Raw genomic sequence first — 25,463 nt, 5'->3', positions numbered from 1 at the left:
GCATGTCACCAGTCCCAGAAATCACTGCCAGCATTTCCCATTAAACTGCAGCTACTCTCCCATCCCACTTGAAAGGGAGAACTACTTTCACAGAAACGTGGCGTGGAGAGGAAAAAACGGCAGGAAAAAAACAGCACCTCACTTCCACTTTGTGCAAATTCATACTCTTACTACAATTAAACAACGTGCAGGCAACACAGGGGTGCTGTGTACAAACAGTTCTTTTGTCTGAACTTCAGACTAGGTTTGCCTGCCAAATATTTGCTTCCTGGTCAATGTTCTTTAAAGAAATCAGAACTATTTGTGCCCCATTATCCATGGAAATTCCTGTACTTTGAGAGAATATTGCGTTGTGTGCCGATAACAAGGACACATGTAGAACTTCCGTCTTTACTGCTCTTGCTATTGAGGCACATTAACTGTCTGCAGTGGGTTTAATCCCAAGCCATAACATGGTGCATGAGGCAGAACAAACAGGATGTCTGCATTCTTCTCAGGGATGTAACTAGGCATCTTCAAGTGAGCTATTTTCAATCTACGTGACAGATTGTGGAAGTTGTGTTTGAGAGTTAATGAGGCATGTCACTCTAAAAATGTATGAATCTACTTTACATTTTTTTGACAAAAATAAACAAAATAACTTTGTCATTCCCAAGCATGCTTTTTGTACAAATTAATTACAATAATGTGGAAATTAATCAAGGAAACGGTGTGAAACAAAGCAAAACATAACTTATCGACTTTACGAAGAAAGCAAAGATGTTTGAAGAACTGTAAAAGTTAAAAGCAGGCCATGAAAATAAAACAGACCCGAAACGCCCGAATGGCCATGATTTGCTAGACTGAAACTGACTGGACCAACAATGCTTATTTTTACTTCAGTAAATGTAATAAAACAGAAACAGGGCTGTGAAGGACTTCAAGACAAACTTACAGCGGTATTTGTCCTCCAGGTGTGCTTTGCACAGAGACAGGATTCCACTTTTAAAGGACAGGACGCGAATCTTCCCCGTTCGACCACTGGAGAGAGAAATTAAACTTAGTGATATGTTTTCACTGGATTCAACTGGGAGTGAAAAATCAAGCTTTCTTTGCACGTTGGGAGAAATTACTGTCCCAAGGCACAAGCCAGTTTGAAATACTAGATGCACTCAACCTCGGACAAAGCTAAAATATCAAAATCACGAGGACACCAGGTGATTCAGTCAAAATGGTGAAAGAAACAGTGTATTGATTATGACTTGGCACACACATCCTTTTTTTTCCCCCACAGTAGTGGTTCAACAAATCCGGCCACTACACATTTTGCTGTGGACTGGTTTTAAAAAAAAGTCCATTTCAGTTGTTCACTGATGCTGCAAGTGAAGGTTGCCATTGTCAACTGTTCAGTGTAATCTGTGTAAACTGGTAGATAACCATGTATTTCTGGAGCACCAAGCAATAAGCATTGCCAACTATTTTCTGCTCTCTGTATTAAATGAAATGGCCAGCCCAGGGATACGGCACATTAGTCAGGAACGAATGATGGGCTGGTTGTTTCAGCTTTACAAACTGCAACCCATGCAAGATTTAAAAAGACCCATTATCTGCATGAAAAAGTGCTTGAAAATTTTCCTGCTGCTGCGGGGAGGAATTAGCTGGAAAAATGGATTCCACAATGGCAGGCACACAGGTAACCCGTATATCCTTTGATGTTATTTAAATTTTCACGTGAAAGGTTTAAATGAGGAGAAAAAAAAAAAAAGATGTTAAACTCCTTTTTTGTGTCGTCTTTTTTTAAATTACACAAAGTGGCGAGAAAGATTGGTGGGGGCTGGGGAGGAATAGAGGATATTGTTAATCTCACTGATGAGGTGAGATATATTAGTAATCAAGTCACAGCAGGTCAGGCAGCATAACTGGAAGAAATGGATCAGTGACATTTTGGATAGGGATCCTTCTTCAAGACGGTCTTTGTACTGAAAATGGACTTCGACCCGAAACATCACCTGTTGATATCTTCCAGGGATACTGTCTGACTCGCTAAATAACTGGAGCGCTTTGTGTCTTTTTTTGTAAATCAGCTTCTGCAGTTCCTTGGACAGATGGACGTTACCAGATTGTCTGTCCATTTTCTCCGCAGATGATGCCTGACCCGCTGAGTTCATCAGCACTTTGTGTTTAGGTGCTGGGGTACTTGGAGTCATAGTCATACATTGTGTGGAAACAGACTCTTCATCCCAACTTGCCCATGCTGACCAATATGCCCCATCTACACAAGTCCCACCTACCAGTGTTTGGCGCACATCGTTCCAAACCTATCCTATCCATGCACCCATCTAAATGTTTCTCAAACATTGCGTTAGGACCTGCCTCAAGCACCTTCGCCACCAGCCCGTTTCACATACAGTGGCTTGCAAAAGTATTCATACCCCTTGAACTTTTCCCCATTTTGTCACGTTACAACCACAAACGTAAATGTATTTTATTGGGATTTTATGTGATAGACCAACACAAAGTGGCGCATAATTGTGAAGTGGAAGGAAAATGATACATGGTTTTCAATTTTTTTTACAAATAAAAAACTGAAAAGTGTGCCATGCAAAAGTATTCAGCCCCCTTTACTCTGATACCCCTAAATAAAATCCAGTGCAACCAATTGCCTTCAGAAGTCACCTAGTTAGTAAATAGAGTCCACTTGTGTGTAATCGAATCTCAGTATAAATACAGCTGTTCTGTGAAGGCCTCAGAGGTTTGTTAGAGAACATTAGTGAACAAACAGCATAATGAAGCCCAAGGAACACACCAGACAGGTCAGGGATAAAGTTGTGGAGAAGTTTAAAGCAGGGTTAGGTTATATCTGGATTTTTAACTTATGTATTGTGTTTTTAAAAAATATATAAATTATGATGCTTTTATGTGATATACCAAGATTTTATATGTATTTATGATATTTAATATGCAATGCATTTTTTAATGTAATGTTGCCCCTTGTCTGGACCTTGAGTCTGTAATAAAGTTTATTATTATTATTATTATTATAAAAAAATATCCCAAGCTTTGAACATCTCACGGAACACTGTTCAATTCATCATCTGAAAATGGAACGAGTATGGCACAACTGCAAACCTACCAAGACATGGCCATCCACCTAAACTGACAGGCCGGGCAAGGAGAGCATTGATCAGAGAAGCAGCCAAGAGGCCCATGGTAACTCTGGAGGAGCTGCAGAGATCCACAGCTCAGGTGGGAGAATCTGTCCACAGGACAACTATTAGTCGTGCACTCCACAAATCGGGCCTTTATGGAAGAGTGGCAAGAAGAAAACCATTGTTGAAAAAAAGCCATAAGAAGTCCCGTTTGCAGTTTGCCACAAGCCATGTGGGGGACACAGCAAACATGTGGAGGAAGGTGCTCTGGTCAGATGAGACCAAAATTAAAGTTTTTGGCCTAAATGCAAAACGCTATGTGTGGCGGAAAACTAACACTGCACATCACCCTGAACACACCATCCCCACTGTGAAACATGGTGGTGGCAGCATCATGCTGTGGGGATGCTTTTCTTCAGCAGGGACAGGGAAGCTGGTCAGAGTTGATGGGAAGATGGATGGAGCCAAATACAGGGCAATCTTGGAAGAAAACCTGTTAGAGTTTGCAAAAGACTTGAGACTGGGGCGGATGTTCACCTTCCAGCAGGACAACGACCCTAAACAGAGCTCAAATGGAATGGTTTAGATCAAAGCATATTCATGTGTTAGAATGGCCCCGTCAAAGTCCAGACCTAAATCCAATTGAGAATCTCTGGCAAGATTTGAAAATTGCTGTTCACAGACGCTCTCCATCCAATCTGACTGAGCTCGAGTTATTTTGCAAAGAAGAATAGGCAAAAATTTCAGTCTCTAGATGTGCAAAGCTGGTAGAGACATACCCCAAAAGACTTGCAGCTGTAATTGCAGCAAAAGGTGGTTCTACAAAGTATTGACTCAGGAGGGCTGAATACTTTTGCACGCCACACTTTTAAGTTTTTTATTTGTAAAAAAATTTGAAAACCATGTATCATTTTCCTTCCACTTCACAATTATGTGCCACTTTGTGTTGGTCTATCACATAAAATCCCAATAAGATACATTTACATTTGTGGTTGTAATGTGACAAAATGTGGAAAAGTTCAAGGGGCATGAATACTTTTGCAAGCCACTGTACCTACCAAAGATCGTAGAGGGACAAGATAGACCACTCCTTCGAAATTCAATGGGCTGACGTGTAGTACGCAACGGAACGTCACGGCCGCCATTTGTTACAGCGACACTCGACTTCCGGTATTCCACCCGCTGTGATTCAAAGCAAAGATTATAGAGCTCCGCTATAATCTTTGATCCAAAGCAAAGATCCTCAAGTATCTTGTAGCGGGAACAGACCCCTCCTTTGTGTAGTTTCCCTTGCATTGTATTGCTTTAACACACACTGCAAAAAATTAAATTTAACGTATATATATTTAATATATTTATATGAATGTGTGTCTGTGTGTGAGAGGCAAGTTAGAGATAATAGTTTATTCTCATGTATCAGAAGCTACTTTGATTTAAATAATCGCTATTAATTTATTTGTCTTGTAAGATGATATACATAAACCATAAAGGCAATTATATATATAATTATATAGTAATAATATATATATGCATATATATATTTACACACACATATATATACACATACATATATACACACACATATATACACATACATACATACATATACACATACATATCCACACATACAAATACACACATACATATGGATACATTTATATGCATACATACACACATATAAACATATATATACATACATATATACACACATATACATATACATGCATATATATACACATACATATATATTTATACATATGATTAACATGTAGAGGAACCAACGAGAGAGCAGGCTATTTTAGACTGGGTATTGAGTAATGAGGAAGGGTTAGTTAGCAATCTTGTTGTACTGCCCCCTTGGGCAAGAGTGACCATAATATGGTTGAGTTCTTCATTAGGCAGGCAGTGACTAGTGGGGTACCGCAAGGCTCAGTGCTGGGACCCCACCTATTTACAATATATATTAATGATCTGGATGAGGGAATTGAAGGCAATATCTCCAAGTTTGCGGATGACACTAAGCTGGGGGACAGTGTTAGCTGTGAGGAGGATGCTAGGAGACTGCAAGGTGACTTGGATAGGCTGGGTGAGTGGGCAAATGTTTGGCAGATGCAGTATAATGTGGATAAATGTGAGGTTATCCATTTTGGTGGCAAAAACAGGAAAGCAGACTATTATCTAAATGGCGGCCGACTAGGAAAAGGGGAGATGCAGCGAGACCTGGGTGTCATGGTACACCAGTCATTGAAAGTAGGCATGCAGGTGCAGCAGGCAGTGAAGAAAGCGAATGGTATGTTAGCTTTCATAGCGAAAGGATTTGAGTATAGGAGCAGGGAGTTTCTACTGCAGTTGTACAGGGTCTTGGTGAGACCACACCTGGAGTATTGCGTACAGTTTTGGTCTCCAAATCTGAGGAAGGACATTATTGCCATAGAGGGAGTGCAGAGAAGGTTCACCAGACTGATTCCTGGGATGTCAGGACTGTCTTATGAAGAAAGACTGGATACACTTGGTTTATACTCTCTAGAATTTAGGAGATTGAGAGGGGATCTTATAGAAACTTACAAAATTCTTAAGGGGTTGGACAGACTAGATGCAGGAAGATTGCTCCCGATGTTGGGGAAGTCCAGGACAAGGGGTCACAGCTTAAGGATAAGGGGGAAATCCTTTAAAACCGAGATGAGAAGAACCTTTTTCACACAGAGAGTGGTGAATCTCTGGAACTCTCTGCCGCAGAGGGTAGTCGAGGCCAGTTCATTGGCTATATTTAAGAGGGAGTTAGATGTGGCCCTTGTGGCTAAGGGGATCAGAGGGTATGGAGAGAAGGCAGGTACGGGATACTGAGTTGGATGGTCAGCCATGATCATATTGAATGGCGGTGCAGGCTCGAAGGGACGAATGGCCTACTCCTGCACCTAATTTCTATCTTTCTATTATTTTCCAACGATCAATAGATTTACGATCAGTTCCTGTGGATTGGAGGATAGCTAATGCTATCCCACTTTTCAAGAAAGGAGCGAGAGAGAAAATGGGGAATTACAGACCAGTTAGCCTGACTTTGGTGGTGTGAAAGATGCTGGAGTCAATTATTAAAGATGTAATAATGGGGCATTTGGATAGCAGTAAAAGCATTAGTCCAAGTCAACATGGATTTATGATTTTACAATGCATTTAAGCCTCTCCCATTTTTATGAGATGAATTCCTGGAATATGCAGGAAGTTTATTGTAACCTAGTGCTACTTGCCTGAACAATGGATGATATATCACTTAAATGCAATTGTTTTCAGTTGTGTGGAGAGACCTGTATATTGAAAATGTGTTTTGCCTCTAATATGTCAATTTACCTTAAATGTAGAAGAGCTTATTAAAATCTTCTTACAAAGACAATTAAGTATTTTCTATCTATCCTCTTTTGGACCCAAGGCATAGCAGAGCTGCCAACTCTCACGAAGAGGTAAGGGAGGGAGAGATGGAAGGGTGGGGAGAGAGGGAAGGGAAGGAGATCGCGAAGAGAGGGGGGAGAGAGAGAGAGAGAGAGAGATCGAGAGAAGAGAGGGGAGCGAGAGATCGAGAGGAGGAGGGGAGAGAGAGATCGAAAGAGAGGGAGAAGGGGGGAGAGGGAGAAGGGGAGAGAGGGAGAAGAAGGGGGACAGGGAGAAGGGGGACAGGGACAAGGGGGGAGAGGGAGAAGGGGGGGGAGGGAGAAGGGGGAGGGAGAAGAAGGGGGGGGACAGGGAGAAGGGGGGAGGGAGAAGGGGACAGGGACAAGGGGGAGAGGGAGAAGGGGGAGAGGGAGAGTGGAACGATAGCACATTATAACGCGCAGCCGTCCCATTCCGACCAAAGATTATAGAGCAGAGCTCCACTAGTATCTTTGATTGCGGCCGCCGCCACCGAACCCCCCGACCCACCATTGCACCCAAAGATGATAGAGCAGAGTTATATAATATTTGATTGCACCCTTCTTCACGGCGGGCTTGTGATGTCTTGTATGTATGTGAGTGTTGTTTGCTATGTCCCTATGTTCGAGGAATATAATGGGTAACAGCCGCCCATTCTCGGACTCGAAAAATCTCCTGGTCACTGGACCTAATGTGTCCGCGGGCCATATTGTGCAGACTAATCCCTTACAAAACAAAACCAAAAACGTACAGAAGTGTTAAAATTGTCTTTATTATTGTGGTGAGTAAAGAACTATTAAAAATAAGTCTAAGAACTTTCTAATGTACCGACTAATGTTTCCCAATGGCTGTTGATGGGAGAACAGAAAATACCATTTTCACGACAGAATATCGACTGAAAATAATAAAAATATTTTCTCACCTTTCTTTTTTATTGGGGAACCTAAAGAATGACAGGTTGGGTCGTTTAGATTTACGATTAGAATACTTGATAGCGGAGCAGTGAGATGTAGATTTAGCTGAGGACGCCATTACAGCCCAATAAATGCTTAACAATATGGCGTCGACGGTCACACACGTCATACTACGCGTTTTTCGAGGAGTGGTCTATCTTGTCCCTCTACGATCTTTGGTACCTACCACCCTTCGTGTAACAAAAGTTGCCACTCCGGTTCCTTAATCTTTCCCCCTGACCTTAAACCTATGTACTCTGGTTCTTCATTCCCCCTGCTCGGGGTAAAATACACTGTGCATTTACCCAATCTATTCCTACCACAAGGAATAGATAGTGTTGTATACATACTTGTACTCGTACTGGTATGATGTGATATACCACTGAACCGCAAGATGCAGACAACTCTATGTTCAATTTCTCATCTTCCAAGCATTGGGAAGAGATGACATTTTCACCGCATGACTGCCGACCGCAAAAAACGTCTGCCAAGGGCCATTTAAAATCGTCGAGTCGCACAGCACAGAAATGGTTCCTTCAGCCCATCATATCCAACCCTATGTCCCTCAACACAAATTTATCTTACCTGTTCTACTTGGAATGACTTGTGCACGGACAAAACTGGACTCAGTGCTACTGCTCCTACAGTTGAATAGCCTTTATTAGTGCTGTCAAAATTCACAACTGATTGCCTTCTCTGGGCAAATTTGGAATATAAATCTACATCCAGAACTGTTGGAGCCAAAAGGGTAAAAATCACATTAAAACCACTTTCTTTTCATTTAAGCTTCAGCTTTATTTCGGCAAATGGTTCGATATTGATCAACTCAGAAACAGATGACTTCCAATTCTCTAGGACACATATTTTCTGGGAGTTCAGCTCCGCAGCAAGCATCTCAATATGGTTACTTTGCTCAACAACAAGAGTTTGCAATAAAGGGGCAAGGAATGAAACCATCTGCACATTGGCGATAAATTTGAATTTAAAACTGTGTGGGTATTGCCAGCATCTCAGCCAAGCATATAATGTATTATCAACAATTGCAGTTTCCTCGCTCCATCAGAATGCAATGTCTCCATTATGCACACTCTCAGGGCAGGCAATCAACTCCTGGAATGGGTACAACAGCACAAAACATTCTTAATTTACACAAAAATTGAAAACCAAAGTATCACTGGTTCCTCCTTCAGTATTCCATTCCCTGGTTAAAGGAGCAAGGCTGCTGCTAAACATTACACTGTGCCTTTTGATGACAATCGAACATCACCGATACAAAACATTGCAATTCACATCTCTTTGGTAGTTGAACCCTCAGGTTATATAAACAAAGCACAAATTTTCACGCATTCTTTCTCTCCAGAGATGCTGCCTGTCCCGCTGAGATACTCCAGCATTTTGTGTGTATCTTCGGTTTAAACCAGCGTCTGCAGTTCTTTCCTACACAAATTTGCTCTTGGATACCATGAACCAACTCGTAGTTTCAAATTAAATTACGACCACAGATAAACCTATTCCACTCAGCAGTACTTATATCTTTAATATAACCAATTATGTGATGATGTGTGGGTCTCTGAACAACCAATTAGTGATATGATGCTAAGAGTTTTAAGTAACAATCTGCTCATGCTTACAAACCTGCCTTAACGCAGCGAATTCACACCCTTTAGTGTCTCCAGTCTGCAATTGAGCAGTGTTTCTATTAGAAAGTTATTAAGCAGATGAAACAAGGAAAAATATAAGATAATTAGTCCTACCCTGAGCTATTGGTTAGTGCCCAAATGTAAATTCTGAAAGATAGTAGCGTTTTTGTGGGGTGATCTTTTTAGAATAGGTCTCCCCTCATTATTTTTAGCCACTAACTTATTCTGCCTGACTTGGCAGGTTGAAGCCAAGGGGGCAATCAAATATCCAAGCACCGATTACCATTGCTGGGAATTGTTCTGCAGTTGTGGTGAGGAGGAGCATGTATTGCCCAGGTATGGTCTGCTCCAGCTCTATCCTGCACCCCAGCCTTTACTCCCCATCTCAATGGCACACCAGATTAGACTCCAAATAAATTGGAAGCTCAATAATCTTCCACCTTACAACACTGAGAAATTGCACAATAACCCTGAGAATCACTGTTCCCCAGCAGGTACTTAAGGTCATAAGGAATCGGAGCAGAATTGGGCCATTCGGCCCATCAAGTCGATTCTGCCATTCAGTCATGGCTGATCTATCTCTCCCTCCTAACCCCAATCTCCTTCCTGCCTTTTCCCCATAAACCCTGACTTAAGCCTGAAGAGATATAATTTTTTTCATGAAAACTGCTTTTCCAGGTAGCAAAATAAAAATCAGGTGACCACTTGTGCAAGAATCATGGACTAGAAATTCATCCTGTATCTGTTTGTCAAAAAAAATATTGAAGTCCTTTGCTGCAATTTGCTTCCATTGGAATCCATGGAAAATAACTTCAATCAGCAAAGGCTAATACATTGCTCATATCCTGCACAAAGCAGAGATGAATTAGCACCCCATAACACGTGAATGCCAACAAATGCAAATAGAATGTTTGCCAATTATTTGCCCCACAGTCAAAATCTTTTAGTGCATTTTTTAACAACAGCTTCTCGGTAATCTTGGGAATTTTAAATAGCAATACTCTATTAACATTCGTAAGCCAGGTTGTTTTCAGAAAAATTATGTCAGATTACTTTACAGCTGAGTTTAATTAAATCAATGCATCATTAAACAGCACATCCTCCACCATGAGTATGTTTTCAGAAACAAAGTCAGATTCATGGCTGGTCTTATGCACAAAAGATAATTTAGTGGGTTCTGTTGAAGTCAATGGTACCAAGTAGCAGGAGGAGTAAAACATGCAGCCGTTATTGCATCGACGATTATTCCGACAAAACTCCAACCCCCACAGCACTTTTCTTCTGCCTTTTATATGTTTGAGCCATTCGCTGTTCAATGCAATACTTACGTGTCATAAACATTGAGGAGCCAGTTAAGACACATGTCTACGCAAAGAGGCACATTGACAAGGTTGCTGTGTTCCTGCTCCAGACGATCATAGATTGAAGTCAAGCAGTTGATTATTTCCAGAATATCCATCAGTTGATCATTTTGCTTCAAATTGTGCTGGTCAAAGGCCTCACAAGCACTTGGCAAGGAGAGAAGATCCACTGCAGAGAAACGGACGGGATACATATTGAAATCACACTGGATATTTAAGAACAATTATAAAATAGCATTCCCAAATGCCAGGCTCAGTGAGGTGGCATTACTTTTATGCAAATTTACCGAATGCATCTGCCTTGTAACACAACGTGAGCCAGCATAAAAGTGCTCAGCATGAATATTGTATTCAATCTTGCCAACTCGCAATAATGAGGGAACAGAAGGATCGGCATACAAGCTCTTTTTTAAAAATTATATTTGAATAATATAATACAGGAACGTGTACAAACGCAGATTGCGACATTCAGAAGGAGGAATCATAGGTTGTGAATATTGGCAGGACACCCAGCTCCAAAAACAGGCACTGCATGCAACTCAATTAACAAAATATCACCGCAAGTAATTTCTACTTCATTGCCAGTCCGTTGGGATCAAGAATGGCTCGCATTCCCTCCAGTTTTGTGGGTTCTGAAACAGCTACTGAGCGAGGCCAACATCAGTCTCAACCACAGTTGGGAACAGGTGTGGTGCGGAGTATGAGAGGCAGTACATTCCTCTTGCCAGGGAAGGCACAGGGAAGAGAGGAGGGTTGTAGATTAGTTACCTAAAATTGGAGATTCAATGTTCATACCACTCGGTTGCAAGCAACCCAAGCGGAATACGAGGTGCCTGTACTCACTCTGGAACTAGAGGCAGCCCAGGACAAAATGGTCAGTATGGGAATGGGAAGGAGAATTAAAACCGTGAGATCTAGTAGTTCTTGGTGAACTAGGTGTAAGTCTTCAGCGACATCATCACCAAGTGTAAAATATTCCACATTTTATCTATTTGATGGAGTCAAAGGCAAGATTGAAGGTCATGTTTTATGACTTGTGCTGCTCCCAGCAGGTTCTTGGAAGGTAAAGATGATGCCCACTATGCCTCTGGTGGAACTAATTTATTTCTCTCCTATTCTACAATCTTACCACATACCACCCAGCGCCAGGATCTTGCACTCAACTATAAAACACTGCCATTGAGATCTACCCAAAGTTGTTAACAGAGTGTAATTATAATAATTGTTAATAATAAATCCTGCCATAAGGACATAGCACAATCAACTACCGTATTTCTCGGCAATGAAGACGCTATTTTTCACCGTAAAATAAGGCCCGAAAATTTACCTGCACCTTGCAGGCTGAAGGTTAGATTCTTAGTCAAGAAAGATAGACTTGGCTATCCCTCAGTACAGCAACATCAAGAACAATAGCCAAGTCTATCCCTCATTGCTGGCAGATGATTTTAAAAAAGGGGAGGGGGGGGGACGGAAGAGTTCCTTTCACAGCGTGTGGGGAGTCGGGCCACGATCAGCACAAAGTAGCAAACTTGTCTGGGCTGCCAGGGGTAAAGTTGCGGGGAGGGCAGGAGCGTTGAGAAGGAGGGGGTCAGGGGATCATGCCAGCAACTCGCTCGGGTGGCTGCGAGCGGCCGCCGGGACCGGACAGCGGAACCAGCTGCCACCTCAGCGCCTTCTGCCGGCCAGCCAGCCATGGTGTCCTTCGGCACAGGAGCAACCGGTGGAGGTTGTGGTTGGTGGGTAACTACTGGGGGTGCGTCTTCAACGCAGGCGTTGTCTTCATTGCCAGAAAAGACGGTAATTTCTCATGAAGCACAACGGCGTGTGGAGATCAGATGGACCTATCATTATATTTTATAAGTAAATAACAAAACTTGTATGGCATTAAAGTGCTCGCAGGAAAGGAAATAATACAACACTGCAATATACTTGTTCAAAGAAGCAGTAGTTATGGGGAACTAGCAGTAGTTATGGGGAACTAGCACAGAATAGTTGTAGCCTGGGGCAGATCAGCCATGATCCTATGCAGTGGTGAGGGACCTGGAGATGTAATCCTGCTATTCTCTTGTGCTATTGACTTGAGGGGCAAGTTTTCCAGTGCTAATGCACTTTGCAGCATTGTAACTAAATGATTCATGTTTAAATCAAGGACAAAGCTTGGAAATTGAGTCATTCAGATGTGCACATTGTTGCCAAATTATTGGATATTTTGTGTTTCTTCAACAGATATAAATTAGGAGCGACCAGCTTCAAGTGAACTGTAGTTAATTGGTTGCATCACCTTCCCAAACCTTCTTCTCCAAAAAGGTCAACTGCATTAATTTGCAGCCAAAACTGATTTAAGCGTACAAAGCTGCATGTCTTGGCAGACATTGGCAGTCAACAAAGCCATTTGTTAGATAGTTTCCACAAGGGACTGGGAAGCACAGTTCTCCGACCATCAATTCATTAAGTGAAACTGGAAATGTAAGAGGAGCACAAGACTATGGACTCACAAGTGATAGTGGAAGCCCCCAGGGGATTAAAATCGAACAGCATTAATTGATTCCTTCAAGTAGTTTAATTAGAGAAAAAGCTTTGGTCTAAATAGGTCAAAGGTCAAGACATAAACGATTACTTGAAAATACATACACGGTCAAATCTGACTTCTCTTGGGGAAGTGGTCATTGTATTTTCAAAGATATTTTAAATCTTCAAAGAAATTGAAGCCCTTGTAGTCACAAAGGACATGGATGCTTTCTTTTGAGGATTTTGCAACATTTTTTAGCACAGTCAAACCAACTCCAAAGATGTAATTACAAAAATTGTATTTCCACGTTTTTGGGGAGTTGCAAAAAAAAAAAAAAAAAAAAAAAAGTGATCGCACTGCAATTCTTATTCACCAACTCTCAACCGAACACCTTTATCATCAGTAATAAAGAGAAGTATATTCCTAACCATGCTCCTTCAGGGAGAGATGTTCAGAGTATGTTATTGTACACATAACATGAAACACTCCCAAAACTCATGCAGGGTTCGACACCATTGAGCGGGATACTAATACCTCTTCTATAATTATTGATTGTTGTACAACAACGTGGGGCTTCCATCAATCTGCAACACTATACTTGATCCAATAACTACATTGAAAGATCTCATTCCTCCACACTGTTATCATCAGAGAAACCATCATTCTACAAACAGTGCAGGTGAAGCAAATGACTTTAGTGTAAATCTAAAAATGATTAGCAACTGAAGGAATTGTACTCAAAGTTACAGCAAGCAAAACTGTCACTGAGTTTTTAATATCTTTTAACATCTAGTAAAGTGATCGATTTTTTTAAACAATAGACCCCGGGCTCTAAAGCTTTACTGGGTATAATAATTAGATAGAAAATGTATTAAAAAGAGCAAAACATATTTGCCAAGAGAAGGAAGCTGCCAACGTTTGAAATTATAGTCCATATCTCTTCAACACTTTCCATTCATACATTATACATATTTAATGTACATAGTCAGATTTGGAGTGAGTCCAAGGCACTTGTGGGCCTGAAAGTGGTGCTACCTCCCCCTTCCCCCCCCATCACAACTATATGTTATTTCTGAGGGCAGAGTGAAGTTAATCACCTGGCCACATAAATAGGGTCTTTGTTGTGGAACGGCCCAGAACAGAGTCTGCTGAATTGCAAAAAAATAGTGAATTGGAAGTCATTTCACATCAGTACAAAGCTGTGATTAGCCCTGGAATACAGTTTGAATACTTAGTCCCAACACTAAGTCTCTGTACCTCTATCTGCAATTACTCAATCAGGTGTGGAAAGCAGTTGGGAATCTTGGGAGTGCATTATGTATTTATCTGAACAATACCCTATCTGCAAGGATTAAATTATAAGGAATGTGAAGACGCTAAGGCTCTTTACTCTGGCATGTAGATAAAGGTGCCATTTATACAAAGACTAAACAAAGTGGGACCCGTTGGGTCCCTGTCACACGGGAGGCCTGGTAGCCCAACACAATCCATTCCCCCAACGTACTATTCCACCACTCACCCATAGCCCCCAACTGGGCAGGCGCAGCTCATTTCCCCTCATCTCCCAGCGCTCCATACCCTCCTCTTCACCCTCCCTCATCTTTCCCCTCTCTTCCCCAATCCCTCCCTCCTCCCTCAGTCACTCCCTCCATAACTCCTCTCCTTACCCCCTCATGTCCCTCACCTCCCCTATCCCTCCTCACTGCCATCCCCTCCCCCCTATTCCCCACCCTCTACCTCACCCACTTCCCTCTCCTCCCCCACTCTCCCTCATCACCTCCTCCCTCTCCTTTCCCTTCTCCTCCTACCCTCCCCCAATCCCTCCCTCACCTCTCCTTTCCCCTATCCTAACAGCACTTTATTATGGTCAGCTTTGGTTGTTTTTAAGGTGCTTCACAAATAAAGTTATTATTATTATTATTATCCTCAGTCACTCCCTCTAAAACTCCTCTCCCCTCCCTACTGCCCACCTCCCGCTCTACCCCCCCCCCCCCCCCCCTGCCCCACTTTCCCCTCCCTCTCCCTACTCACCTCCCCAGGATCTCGAGGTTGCCGCTCCTCTCCCTTCTTGCATGTCCCAGAGGAGCATCAGCCGTTGGTGCCCTCAGAGCCAGGCTCAGATCCCAGGCCTCGGAATCCCTGGCAGGAAGGCCACGCCGGCAGTAAGGTAGGCGCCGGCAGGGAGGCGGGCCGTGGCCGGTGACTGACAGAGGAGATGGCCAATCAGTGCAGCGGCGGTGCAGGAAGAGGTATCGCCATACCGGCCGTGACAGACAGGAGAGACCAATTTGCGCATGCGCGGTTTAAAATATTTTTAATCCTTAATAACTTTTAAAATATACCACCGATCGGAACAAAACGTGGTGTATTTGCAGCACAGGACAACATTGAGTAAGGCAGCAAAAAAAATTGTGGTGCTATCGTGTACCGTTTTTTCCGCAAATGTAAAAACAATGCAAACCAGAAGATAACAAGATGAGAGTTCTAGTTATGTATAGATTTCAAGATATGAAAGAGAGCTACCAGAGCAGATCAATACAAATTGTTTCTTTTGATTGTGTAATCTTAGAAAGAAGGACTGAATAAATGTTGAGGCAGAATTTAAGGAGAAAAACTAGGAAATAAAGGGTGGCAGAAATTTGGAATTATGTCTGAGTGTTGGAAATGTTTGAGGTTAACAGATTTCTATCAACTAGAGTTAAATGGGGCAAAGGTAGGTTGATGGGGTTAGATCATGTTGCAAGTTGCAGAAAAGGATACACATGGATATTATGCAGGGTTAGGAGGAATATAGACCATGTGCAGGCAGAGAAGATTAGTTGAATTTGGCATTACATTCAGCAGGGATATTGTGGGCCACAGGGCCTATTCTGTACTGTTCTACATTCCAACAGAGTGGAAGGATTAAATGGACTTCCACTGCCCCAATATTTCTAAACATGGGTGGCACAAAAGAAACCAAAAGAAGAAATTAAGATAACACTTACAGCAAAGAGCTTTCTGCAGTCTTCGTAGTTTCATGGCAGTTCTGTATGCAGAAAACCTGACGTTATTTAGATCAGCTGCAGAAGAAAGAAAGCACATTATGTTCAAGGGAATGAACAGGAACCTTGCTTCACTGCACCACATCAAGAGGTAACATTTGCAGGCCTCAAGCATTTGCATCTCTACATGGACACTACTTTGTAATCACAACTCACCAAGCCATGAAAGTGGCATTATTGTACACCTCAAAATAGAGACATGGGCCTGAAACCATGCCAGTGATTATCAACCTTTAGCATTTGATACATTTCTTTTAAACTCTTTACTGTTACATTATTTGGGACAATCAATCAATGGGCCAACTTCAGTAAAATAGTGGAGGAATAATGTTCACAAGGCATTGAAGTACTTTCACAAAGCTTTGAATACCCTAATTTAAGGATTTGAGTATAATTGAACCTGCACATTGTGACAAGTTAATTCCAAACAGATTTATGTTTTGAATAATGAAAGATGGTTATGACCGCCATCAACTACATTTAGTGAAGTTTATAGGAACAATGGAATTCATTTAGCTACCTCTTTCCTTCTCAGTGGAGTGTGCAGGTCCCGTGCTCTGTGACAGGATAACAAATCATGTATATCCTAAGAGAGCTTTCAACAAACAATCTTAACGTAAAATCTTCAGAGGAGAATTAATAATGTATTCATTGGAATTTTAATTTTATTATATGCGTCAAATGGAATTTGCTTAGAAAGTTCACTTTACCAACTTCCAAGTAGATATACTTATATGTGGCACGGTGGCGCAGAGATGGAGATGTTGCTTTACAGTGCCAGAGACCAGGGTTCGATCCTGACTACGGGCACTGTCTGTACGGAGTTTGTACGTTCTCCCCGTGACGTGCGTGGGTTTACCACAGGAGATCCTGTTTCCTCCCACGCTCCAAAGACGTACAGGTTTGGAGGCTAATTGGCTTGGTAAAAATTGTCCCTAGTGTGTGTAGGATAGTGTTAGTGTGCAGGACTATAAAACCCTGGATGCCTGGATGTGACTCAGTCACTCTGCAAGATCTGCGACTGCGAGGCTACAACTATCATTCTAAGCTGTAAATCAACTGAACTATGAATCTGCAATGTACTTGCAATAAATGATTTGTTTGCCCTTAATGACAATGCCATGAGTTGTTTGGCCTGCTGCCCTGCCTGTGCTTGAAACTGCAATATGCTTTATTAGGTTCAACTGTGTTTGGAAGGAATAAATGCTTTATTGGATCCCACTGTGTTTGGTTCAAAAGTCCCGCTCAATTCGTGACCCGCTTAGTGGACAGGTCGCGCTGATTGCCTAATGTCCAGTGAGTGCAGAGGTCGCTCTGATTGCGTAATTTCCAGTAAGTGCAGAGGTCACGCTGATTGCGGAAGTGCCGCTGACTGCGGAAGCCCCAAAGTGGAGAGGCCGCTCTCAGCTGTGCGAGTATTCAAGAAAGTTTACTGCCATATATATGGTTGGTGAGTGAGTGAGTGTGTGAGAGAGAGAGAAGTGAGTGTGAGTGAGTGTGCGAGTGAGTGTGTGCATGGTCTCAGTGACTGAGCTGCCAGCCCAAGAATCCATTTGGCCCACAATGTCCATAGTAGCCCTGTGGAAACCAGTCCCTTCGGCCCACAACACCATGCTAGCGCTCCAGAAAGCCCCCCCTCCCAGGCCAGCAATATTGGAATTAGTGGAATATTGCGTTGGGGGACCAGCCCTCCCGTGTGAAGCTTAGTCTAGTTTTAGATAAATATTTAATTCTAACACAGAATTTGTTAGATCTTCAATTAGCATTTTTCATTGTATGAGGCACTTCATGCTCGGAAATTTATTTTGACTTATCAACAATTAAAATAGAGCAGATCGAAGAAAATTAAATGTATTATAAGGTCACATAAAGTCATTAATATTTGTCATATTGGAGCAGTACTGGTTCTACAAAATTAAGCACGTCATTGCAAACAATGAAAATCATGCATTTCAATTATTCTGATCTTAGGCTTTGATGAATGGGTGAAATTGAAAACCTGCAGTTGATTACAAAACTTTCAGTGCCGACATGATAATGATATTTTTAAAATAACCATGTTACCCCTTAGAGTGGCCTAGATTAATAATATAAAATGTTTATAATAATTTCAATTTTACTTATTATAATCTCATTAGATGGAAAGATTTTATTTGAAATCACTGCTCATTGTGTTGATGATTATATCTGGATAAGTACGAACACTGTCAACTCATTACTATCCAATTAACCAGCGATAAAAGTGAACTCGTGGCACGAGCATTTGATGATGATCGTGAGCCAAAATCCTACGCATTGCTCAAAATACTTAGTTGTTTCTATTATCTGTTTTTCTGCTTATCTGTCAGAATATCTACGGGAAAAAGCTACATCAAGCACCGATGTTGATATGTTCATATGCATTTCTCTCATTCCTTTCATTTCGAAAGACAAAAGCACAGTAAATACTCTACTGTATTTTGGTGAATTGCACTTTATATATATATATCTTCGTCCTGGCCAGGAATCCCCTGTATTCTGACAAGCAAAGTTCTGATGCATCTTTGTTCCACAACATAACCCACAAGTCTAATTCCACAAAAGTCACTCTTAATCCCAGGTAAGAATGAATTCCGTCAAATCAGCAGCACGATTTGCAGGACGGTATAACATATATTATGACCACTTTTATTTAATATTGCTTCATTTCACTGCCTAAATAAGTTAACATGCAGACGTTGTTGAGCCAAATATCAAACAAAAACGGCCAATGCAAGTAACAATATATGGTAAATAACAGAGGGGATATTTTTGTCTTTGTACCCAACCATCTATAGTACACACTTTCCCAGTGAAAGCTGCTGAGGCCTGTGAGGTGTGAATAAGGATATCCTACAATGCCCCCAGTGAAATGAGCCCCATATAAATAATAGTCTGGGTTCAAATAGAATCTTTGGAGACCCAGAGATATGTGCTGTGAATAACTACACCACAATGAAAAATGCCTCATTAAATGCTTTCATAAGAAATCATTCAGTGACAAATATTAAAGCCTTTAATTGCACTGCTGGAGTAGATGATAACAAAGATCCCTGCAGAATTTTGGAATACCAATCATTTTTTTCCATTGCAATATCTCAGGTGGGTTATTTTTGAAAATGGTTTAATTCAGCTAACCTTATTAACTGCTGAGCAGCTGAAATCATGGCGTGTCTCCCAAGAGCATTCAATTATTTTTTTTACTCTCTCTCCAAATGCTTCCTCTTTTTAACAAAGCAAATAAATTGGCGGTGGCACTTTATTCAAACAATGCATTCAAGCGGTTTCTTACCGAGTGACTGGTACAGCTCCGTCATCTTGGGGTGATCCCAGCAGGTGGTCTGGGTTTGGTGGCTGAAAGAGAGACAGGAAGGGAAGAGGGGGAGAGAATGGGAATTAGCTGAACCTGAAACAGATAAACGAGGTTGCCTCTCATAATGAGCGCTTAACCTTCCAAATATTTCTTCTGCTTGGCGTTTTCATCCCCTGATTGGTGATTAACTAATGTGGGAAGTTCAGGGAAAGAGGGGGTGGGGAGACGCACAGCGGTCGACTTTGTCCCTTTTCGCTCACAAATTGTACTCAGGATAAGTTTACAGAACAATTAGATGACTGGATATTTTTGAAACAAGCAGCATGCTCGATTACTGGCCCAGTCTTATTTTGTATTCACACTACATGTAGGCTGCAGGTATTTGCCTTGACCTAAACAAATATTGCAGGATTTTTTTTTCTCTCTTCTCAACCTTACACGAGGGGATGGCCATCAATTTACACAAGGAAATACAGAAGGGCGAGCAAGACAAAAATAACAGCGAGGGAGGCGGATATCAGAAACTGGCTCCGGGCGAGTTTTTTTTTTACCCCTTCTATCTTTTGTGCGATTCCCAATCATTTGTCAGAGCTGCTTATAATGGTAAACTGGAGGTGGAGAGAAGGGCACTGGGGTGAAGTCATTATAGGGATCTCCCTGTTCAGCACTCCTTTGGGCTCCCAGATCCACTTGTAAACACAACAGCTTCCGCTCAGGAGGGGAGTGGGAGCAGAAACACGGGCTGGTGGTCGCCGGGGTCTATCAGTAACCGGCCACACAAAAAAACACTGCTGAAAATGAAAGTTTTTTTCACCGACACGTTTAAAACTGGATTAATTCACACCTCTGGTTAGTAATGGAACGCCACAAACAGTTAGCAAACAAAATGATTTATCTTATTCAAAGTTCAGTTAAATTCCCCTGGTGTTCCGGAGTGTGTGTGTATCACTCCTTCAAAAGCAACCAGTGCGTGTCCCGGTGTGCTCGCCCGCCGACTAATGCAATCCACCCCCATTGCTGTTCCGTCCCCAGTTCAATAACTTCTTTGTTGCCATTACACTTGCAGACCGGGTCAGGGCAGCGTTAACTCAATCGGTCTCTAGCATTAATCCCCCCCACCGCTGGGGTCATTCTAAACTCTTCTGGTCGGCTCCCTTCACCTGTCATTTTGAAACGAGAGGAAGAAGTCTCCCCTGTGTGGCCTGCGGCCGGGAGGAGGATGGTGGGGTAAAGAGTCAAAACGCTCTCGCTTAGTGCAACTTTCCAAGCACCTGTCCCTGCGGCCGCTCCACATCGCACAAGTATCCCATTGTCCGGCATCTCCGCGGCCTTGCTTACCCCGTCTTCCCTCCCTCCCGACATCCGCAAGGATCACACCGACAACCCTGAGCCTCATCCTTCAAACAAGAAACAAGGCAGCGACTTTCTCCGAGTGGGTCGCGCCAGTTACAGCCACGGCTGTGATTCCCCGTCCACCACCTACCCTCTCAGATGCTCCCTCATCTTTGCTGATGTGATAGCGCTTAGTTCCAGCGACACGGCGTCTTGTTTTAGACGGGGTTAAATTTCTCCCAAACGCCAGTAAAATAAGAAATGCAGCCACGCCGCACAAGTGGCAACAAACAACAAGAAAGCAAAGAGCTGAAGAACTCCAGGCGTGCCGCTCACACACATGGGAAGGGTGGGAGGGAACGCTGGAGATCAGACGGGGAGGTACTTGCCGGCGTGAAACCTCCTCTCAGCAACCAGCTAACGCGCTGCAAACCCAGTCAATCCGCTCGCTTCGGGGAGGAGACAGAGTACGTACGTGCTACATATGCCAGGTTTTAAAAACATGTCTATACTATCCTTTACACACACAATGCAATTCACACCAAGGGTGGTGGGTGTATGGAACAAGCTGTCAGAGGAGGTAGTTGAGGCAGGGACTATCCCAATGTTTAAGGAACAGTTAGACAGGTACATGGGTATACCGTATAGGACAGGTTTGGAGGGATATGGGCCAAACGTGGGCAGTTGGGACGAATGCAGCTGGGACATGTTGGCCGGTGCGGGCAAGTTGGGCCGAAGGGCATGTTTTCACACTGTATCATTCTATAACTGCAAATCTTGCAGCGAGTGAGATGCTAATGCTATGCATTGCCGACCCCTTTCCCCTGCTGGCGAATCGCGGCAACGTGCAAGGGCAGCGAGTGCACCCAGAACAGGTGAACAATTCCCCAGCGCCGGCAACCCTACACCCGAGGACCTTTGCCCAAGCTCGCCGCTACAGATCACTGGAGCCTACAACCTTTACAATAAAACTCGTTGCGGGAGTGGGATGATCAAGAAATGCATTTACAATTGAATATCAGCAACCAGCGTGGGGTTACATGTAAAGCGACATCCGAAACTCCCTGGTTCCCCCAGCGTTTTATTTCATTCCCTGACGATCCCCAGTGCATGAGTTCCGATCAAAAAGTGGGCCCGGCAGTGGAGATGATTAACCTTGCCACTCTCGCACCCGCCAATTGATCTCCAGAAGGGCAGGGAGCGCGGTGACTGGACTTGTCGACTGTCTCCCTACTCGGGGAGCTGGCGGTACAGTGCAATGGCAGGAACGTAGGGGCAAGGCGGCATTCACAAACCTGCCCCTCGGCCCACCTCTCCATGGGCATTCAGTGCCAACAGCCCAGTGCCACAAGTTCCTGCTCGCCAAAGATAGACACAAAATGCTGGAGTAACTCAGCGGGACAGGCTGCATCTCTAGAGAGAGGAATGGGTGACCTTTCGGGTCGAGACTCTTATTCACACTGTATTAACCAGCAACTGCAGTTCTTTGTTTCCACTCTCGTCTTTTAAGATTTTTGTTTCCACAAATGCTTCTATGATTAATTACAGTAACCGGACTGCAAGGGCTCCAGCTTGTTGACACCTGAAGTTTAACACCAGATTGGCAGCCGTTTGGCCTAAAAATGTCCACATGACTAGAATAACAATACAAAGAAAAGATCCAAGAAAAGTGTTAGGACTATACCTTACTATAAAACAGTATAGCGTAGTAACAGGCCTTTTGGCCCACTATATCTGTGGCGAATAAGATGCCAAGTTAATCTTGTCCACCTGAACCTAATCCATATCCCTCCATTTCCGCGTGCCTATCTAACAACCTCTTAAATGCTGTTTCAGGCACCCACCACTCTCTGTACAAAATGCTTGCCCTGTATATATCCGTTAAACTTTGTCCCTCTGCCCTCTACTCATTGATATTTCCACCCTGGGAAACATTTTCTGACCGTACCATATCTATGCCTCTCATGAGTATTGATGCACTTCTATCAGGTCTTCCCTCAATCTCTGACGCTCCAGAGAACACAATCCAAGTTTGTCCAACCTCTCCTAATAATTATCACTCTCTAATTCAGGCGACATTCTGATAAACATCTTCTGCACCTTCTCCAAAGTCTCCTTATCCATCCTGTAATGGGGGCAACCAGAACCACTCTCAATACTCCAAATACACCATTGCCGAACAAAAGCTTTCTGAAGCTGCAACACGACTTCCTGGCTCTTATAGACACAAAAAGATGAAGTAACTCAGCGGGTCAGACAGCATATCCGGAGAAAAGGAATAGGTGATGTTTTTGGTCGAGACCCTTCACCCTTCTTGAGACTGATGTCCCAACTAGTAAAGCAAAGTGTACCATAGGCCTTCTTTACCACAATCTACTCGTGGTGCCACTTTCAAGGAGTTTTGGACTTGGTCTTCAACATCCCTCTGTGCATCAGTTCTATTAAGAGTCCTCACATGAACTATATACTTTCCCAGTATATTCGACCCCACAAAGTAGAACACCTCATACTCATTCGGACTAATCTCCAATGTTGATAGGCAGGTGGGGAGGCTGATGTGAACCGCCTGTACTTGGACTTTCAAAAAACCTTTGACAAGGTCCCACACAAGAGATTAGTGTAGAAAGTTAGAGCACATGGTATTGGGGGTAGGGCATTGGCAAGGATAGATAACTGGTTGGCAGACAGGAAGCAAAGAGTAGGAATTAACGGGTCCTTTTCAGAATGGCAGGCAGTGACTAGTGGGGTGCCGCAAGGCTCAGTGCTGGGACCCCAGTTATTTACAATATATATTAATGATTTCAACGAGGGAATTAAATGTTAAATCACTGCAAGGAGGTCCTACAGCAGTTGTACAGGGCACTGGTGAGACCACACCTGGAGTATTGAGTGCAGTTTTGGTCTCTTAATTTGAGGAAGGACATTCTTACTATTGAGGGAGTGCAGCGCAGGTTCGCCATGTCAATTCCCCGGAAGACAGGACTGACATATGATGGAAGAATGGGGCAACTGGGTTTGTATTCACTGGAATTCAGAAGGATATAAAACCACATAAAATAAACATATATTCTTAAGGAATTGGACAGGCTATATGCAGGAAAAATGTTCCCGATGTTGAGGTTGTCCAGATACAGGGGTCACAGTATAAGCATAAGGGGTAGGCCATTTACGACTGAGATGAGGAAAAAAATGTTCACCCAGACAGTTGTGAATCTGTGAAATTCTCTGCCACAGAAGGCAGTGGAGACCAATTCACTGGATGTTTTCAAGAGAGAGTTAGATATAGCTCTTTGGGCTAATGGAATCAAGGGATATGCAGGAAAAGCAGGACCATTTTGGATGATCAGCCCTGACCATATTGAATGGCAGTGCTGGCTTGAAGGGCTGAATGGCCTACTCCTGCACCTATTTTCTATGTTTTTTATGTTTCTAACAGGCCAAACTGTGTCATTAACCTGCAGCTGAATAGGCTTCATTTAAAATTGCCTTTGGCGAAAGAGATTTGTGTCTGATAAGAATCTGCCCCTATAAAACCAATTGAAGGCACGTATTGAAAATATGTGTAGGAGGGAACTGCAGATGCTGGTTTACACCCAAGATAGACACAAAAAGCTGGAGTAACTCAGCAGGCCAGGCAGTATCTCTGGATAGAAGGTATGGGTGACGTTTTGGGTCGAGACCCTTCTTCAGACTGATTATTCCTTTTATCCAGAGATGCAGCCTATCCCGCTGAATTACTCCAGCATTTTGTGTCTATATTGAAAATATTATTTTCTTGCAGTGTGGATGCAGAGGTCAGGAATAACTTCTTTTTGCAAACACACAGATTGCAAATAAGGAATCAATTCATAGTTAGTACTGGGTGTGGAAAATTCTACTTATAGAAACATCATACGATCTATGCATTTGAAACTAGTCACCCATCCACCTCTGAGCCAGGCAAGATCATTCATTGAATCTTCCTCTGAGACTCATGTTGGCTACACCTCCAAGGTCACAGAAACCTTTGATGTTCCATGAACTACATTCAATGTGCCTTGAGCAAAGAAAATAAATATTGACTATGCAAAACATCACAGCCAAGGTTGATTGCATCTTGAGCCAACATTTACACTTGCTCATTTTTTTTTATCATGGTGGAATTCTTTGCCACAGAAGGCTGTGGAGGTCAAGTCAATGGATATTTTTACGGCAGAAATAGACATATTCTTGACTAGTATGGGTGTCAGGGGTTATGGAGAGAAGGCACGAGAATGGGGTTAGGAGGGAGAGATAGATCAGCCATGATTGTATGGCTAAGTAGACTTGATGGGTTGAATGGCCTAATTCTTCTCCTATCACTTATGACCTTATCACTAGAAATGTGACCAGGAGCAAGACAACGGAATGGATCCTCACTCATTACTAGTTTGAAGAATGTTTCTGCCAGTCAGATTCTTGCAAATGATCTGAACTAAACTATTGTACAGGAAGGAACTGCAGATGCTGGTTTAAACCAAAAATAGACGCATGACTCGGGGCAGACAGCATCTCTGGAGAAAATGAATAAGTAACGTTTCGGGTCATCGCCTATTTCTTTTCTCCAGAGTCTGACCTGCAGAGTATGATCCGCAATATTACTCCAGCTTTTTGTGTCTATCTTTGAACTAACTACAGGTAATACTGTTTCTGATCCATTTATCGTTTACACCCTTACCACACTCTATATATCCATCGAGTGACTGAATTAATTGTTTATCATGCTTAATCCTCAATGACTACCA

At 42.7% G+C, this 25,463-nt stretch overlaps 1 protein-coding gene across 14 annotated transcripts in view; it reads right to left on the bottom strand.

Moving 5' to 3' along the window:
* The window catches only part of dmd (dystrophin), a 1,582,845-nt gene that overhangs the window by 91,952 nt on the left and 1,465,430 nt on the right, over positions 1-25,463 (bottom strand). For 13 of the 14 annotated variants that reach the window (XM_055644518.1, XM_055644513.1, XM_055644515.1 and 10 more), the window contains 4 exons: positions 19,348-19,409; positions 15,981-16,055; positions 10,452-10,653; positions 935-1,020 (listed from right to left, as the gene is read on the bottom strand). In XM_055644518.1, coding sequence (XP_055500493.1) covers positions 935-1,020; positions 10,452-10,653; positions 15,981-16,055; positions 19,348-19,409 — 425 coding nt within the window. Of the gene's footprint in view, positions 1-934; positions 1,021-10,451; positions 10,654-15,980; positions 16,056-19,347; positions 19,410-20,851; positions 21,061-25,463 lie in introns of those variants that run through there. The other variant, XM_055644527.1, reaches the window with a different exon arrangement.

Source organism: Leucoraja erinacea, chromosome 13 (genome assembly GCF_028641065.1).
Source record: "Leucoraja erinacea ecotype New England chromosome 13, Leri_hhj_1, whole genome shotgun sequence".
NCBI classification, from domain to species: domain Eukaryota; kingdom Metazoa; phylum Chordata; class Chondrichthyes; order Rajiformes; family Rajidae; genus Leucoraja; species Leucoraja erinaceus.
This window is presented reverse-complemented; position numbering and strand designations above follow the sequence as displayed.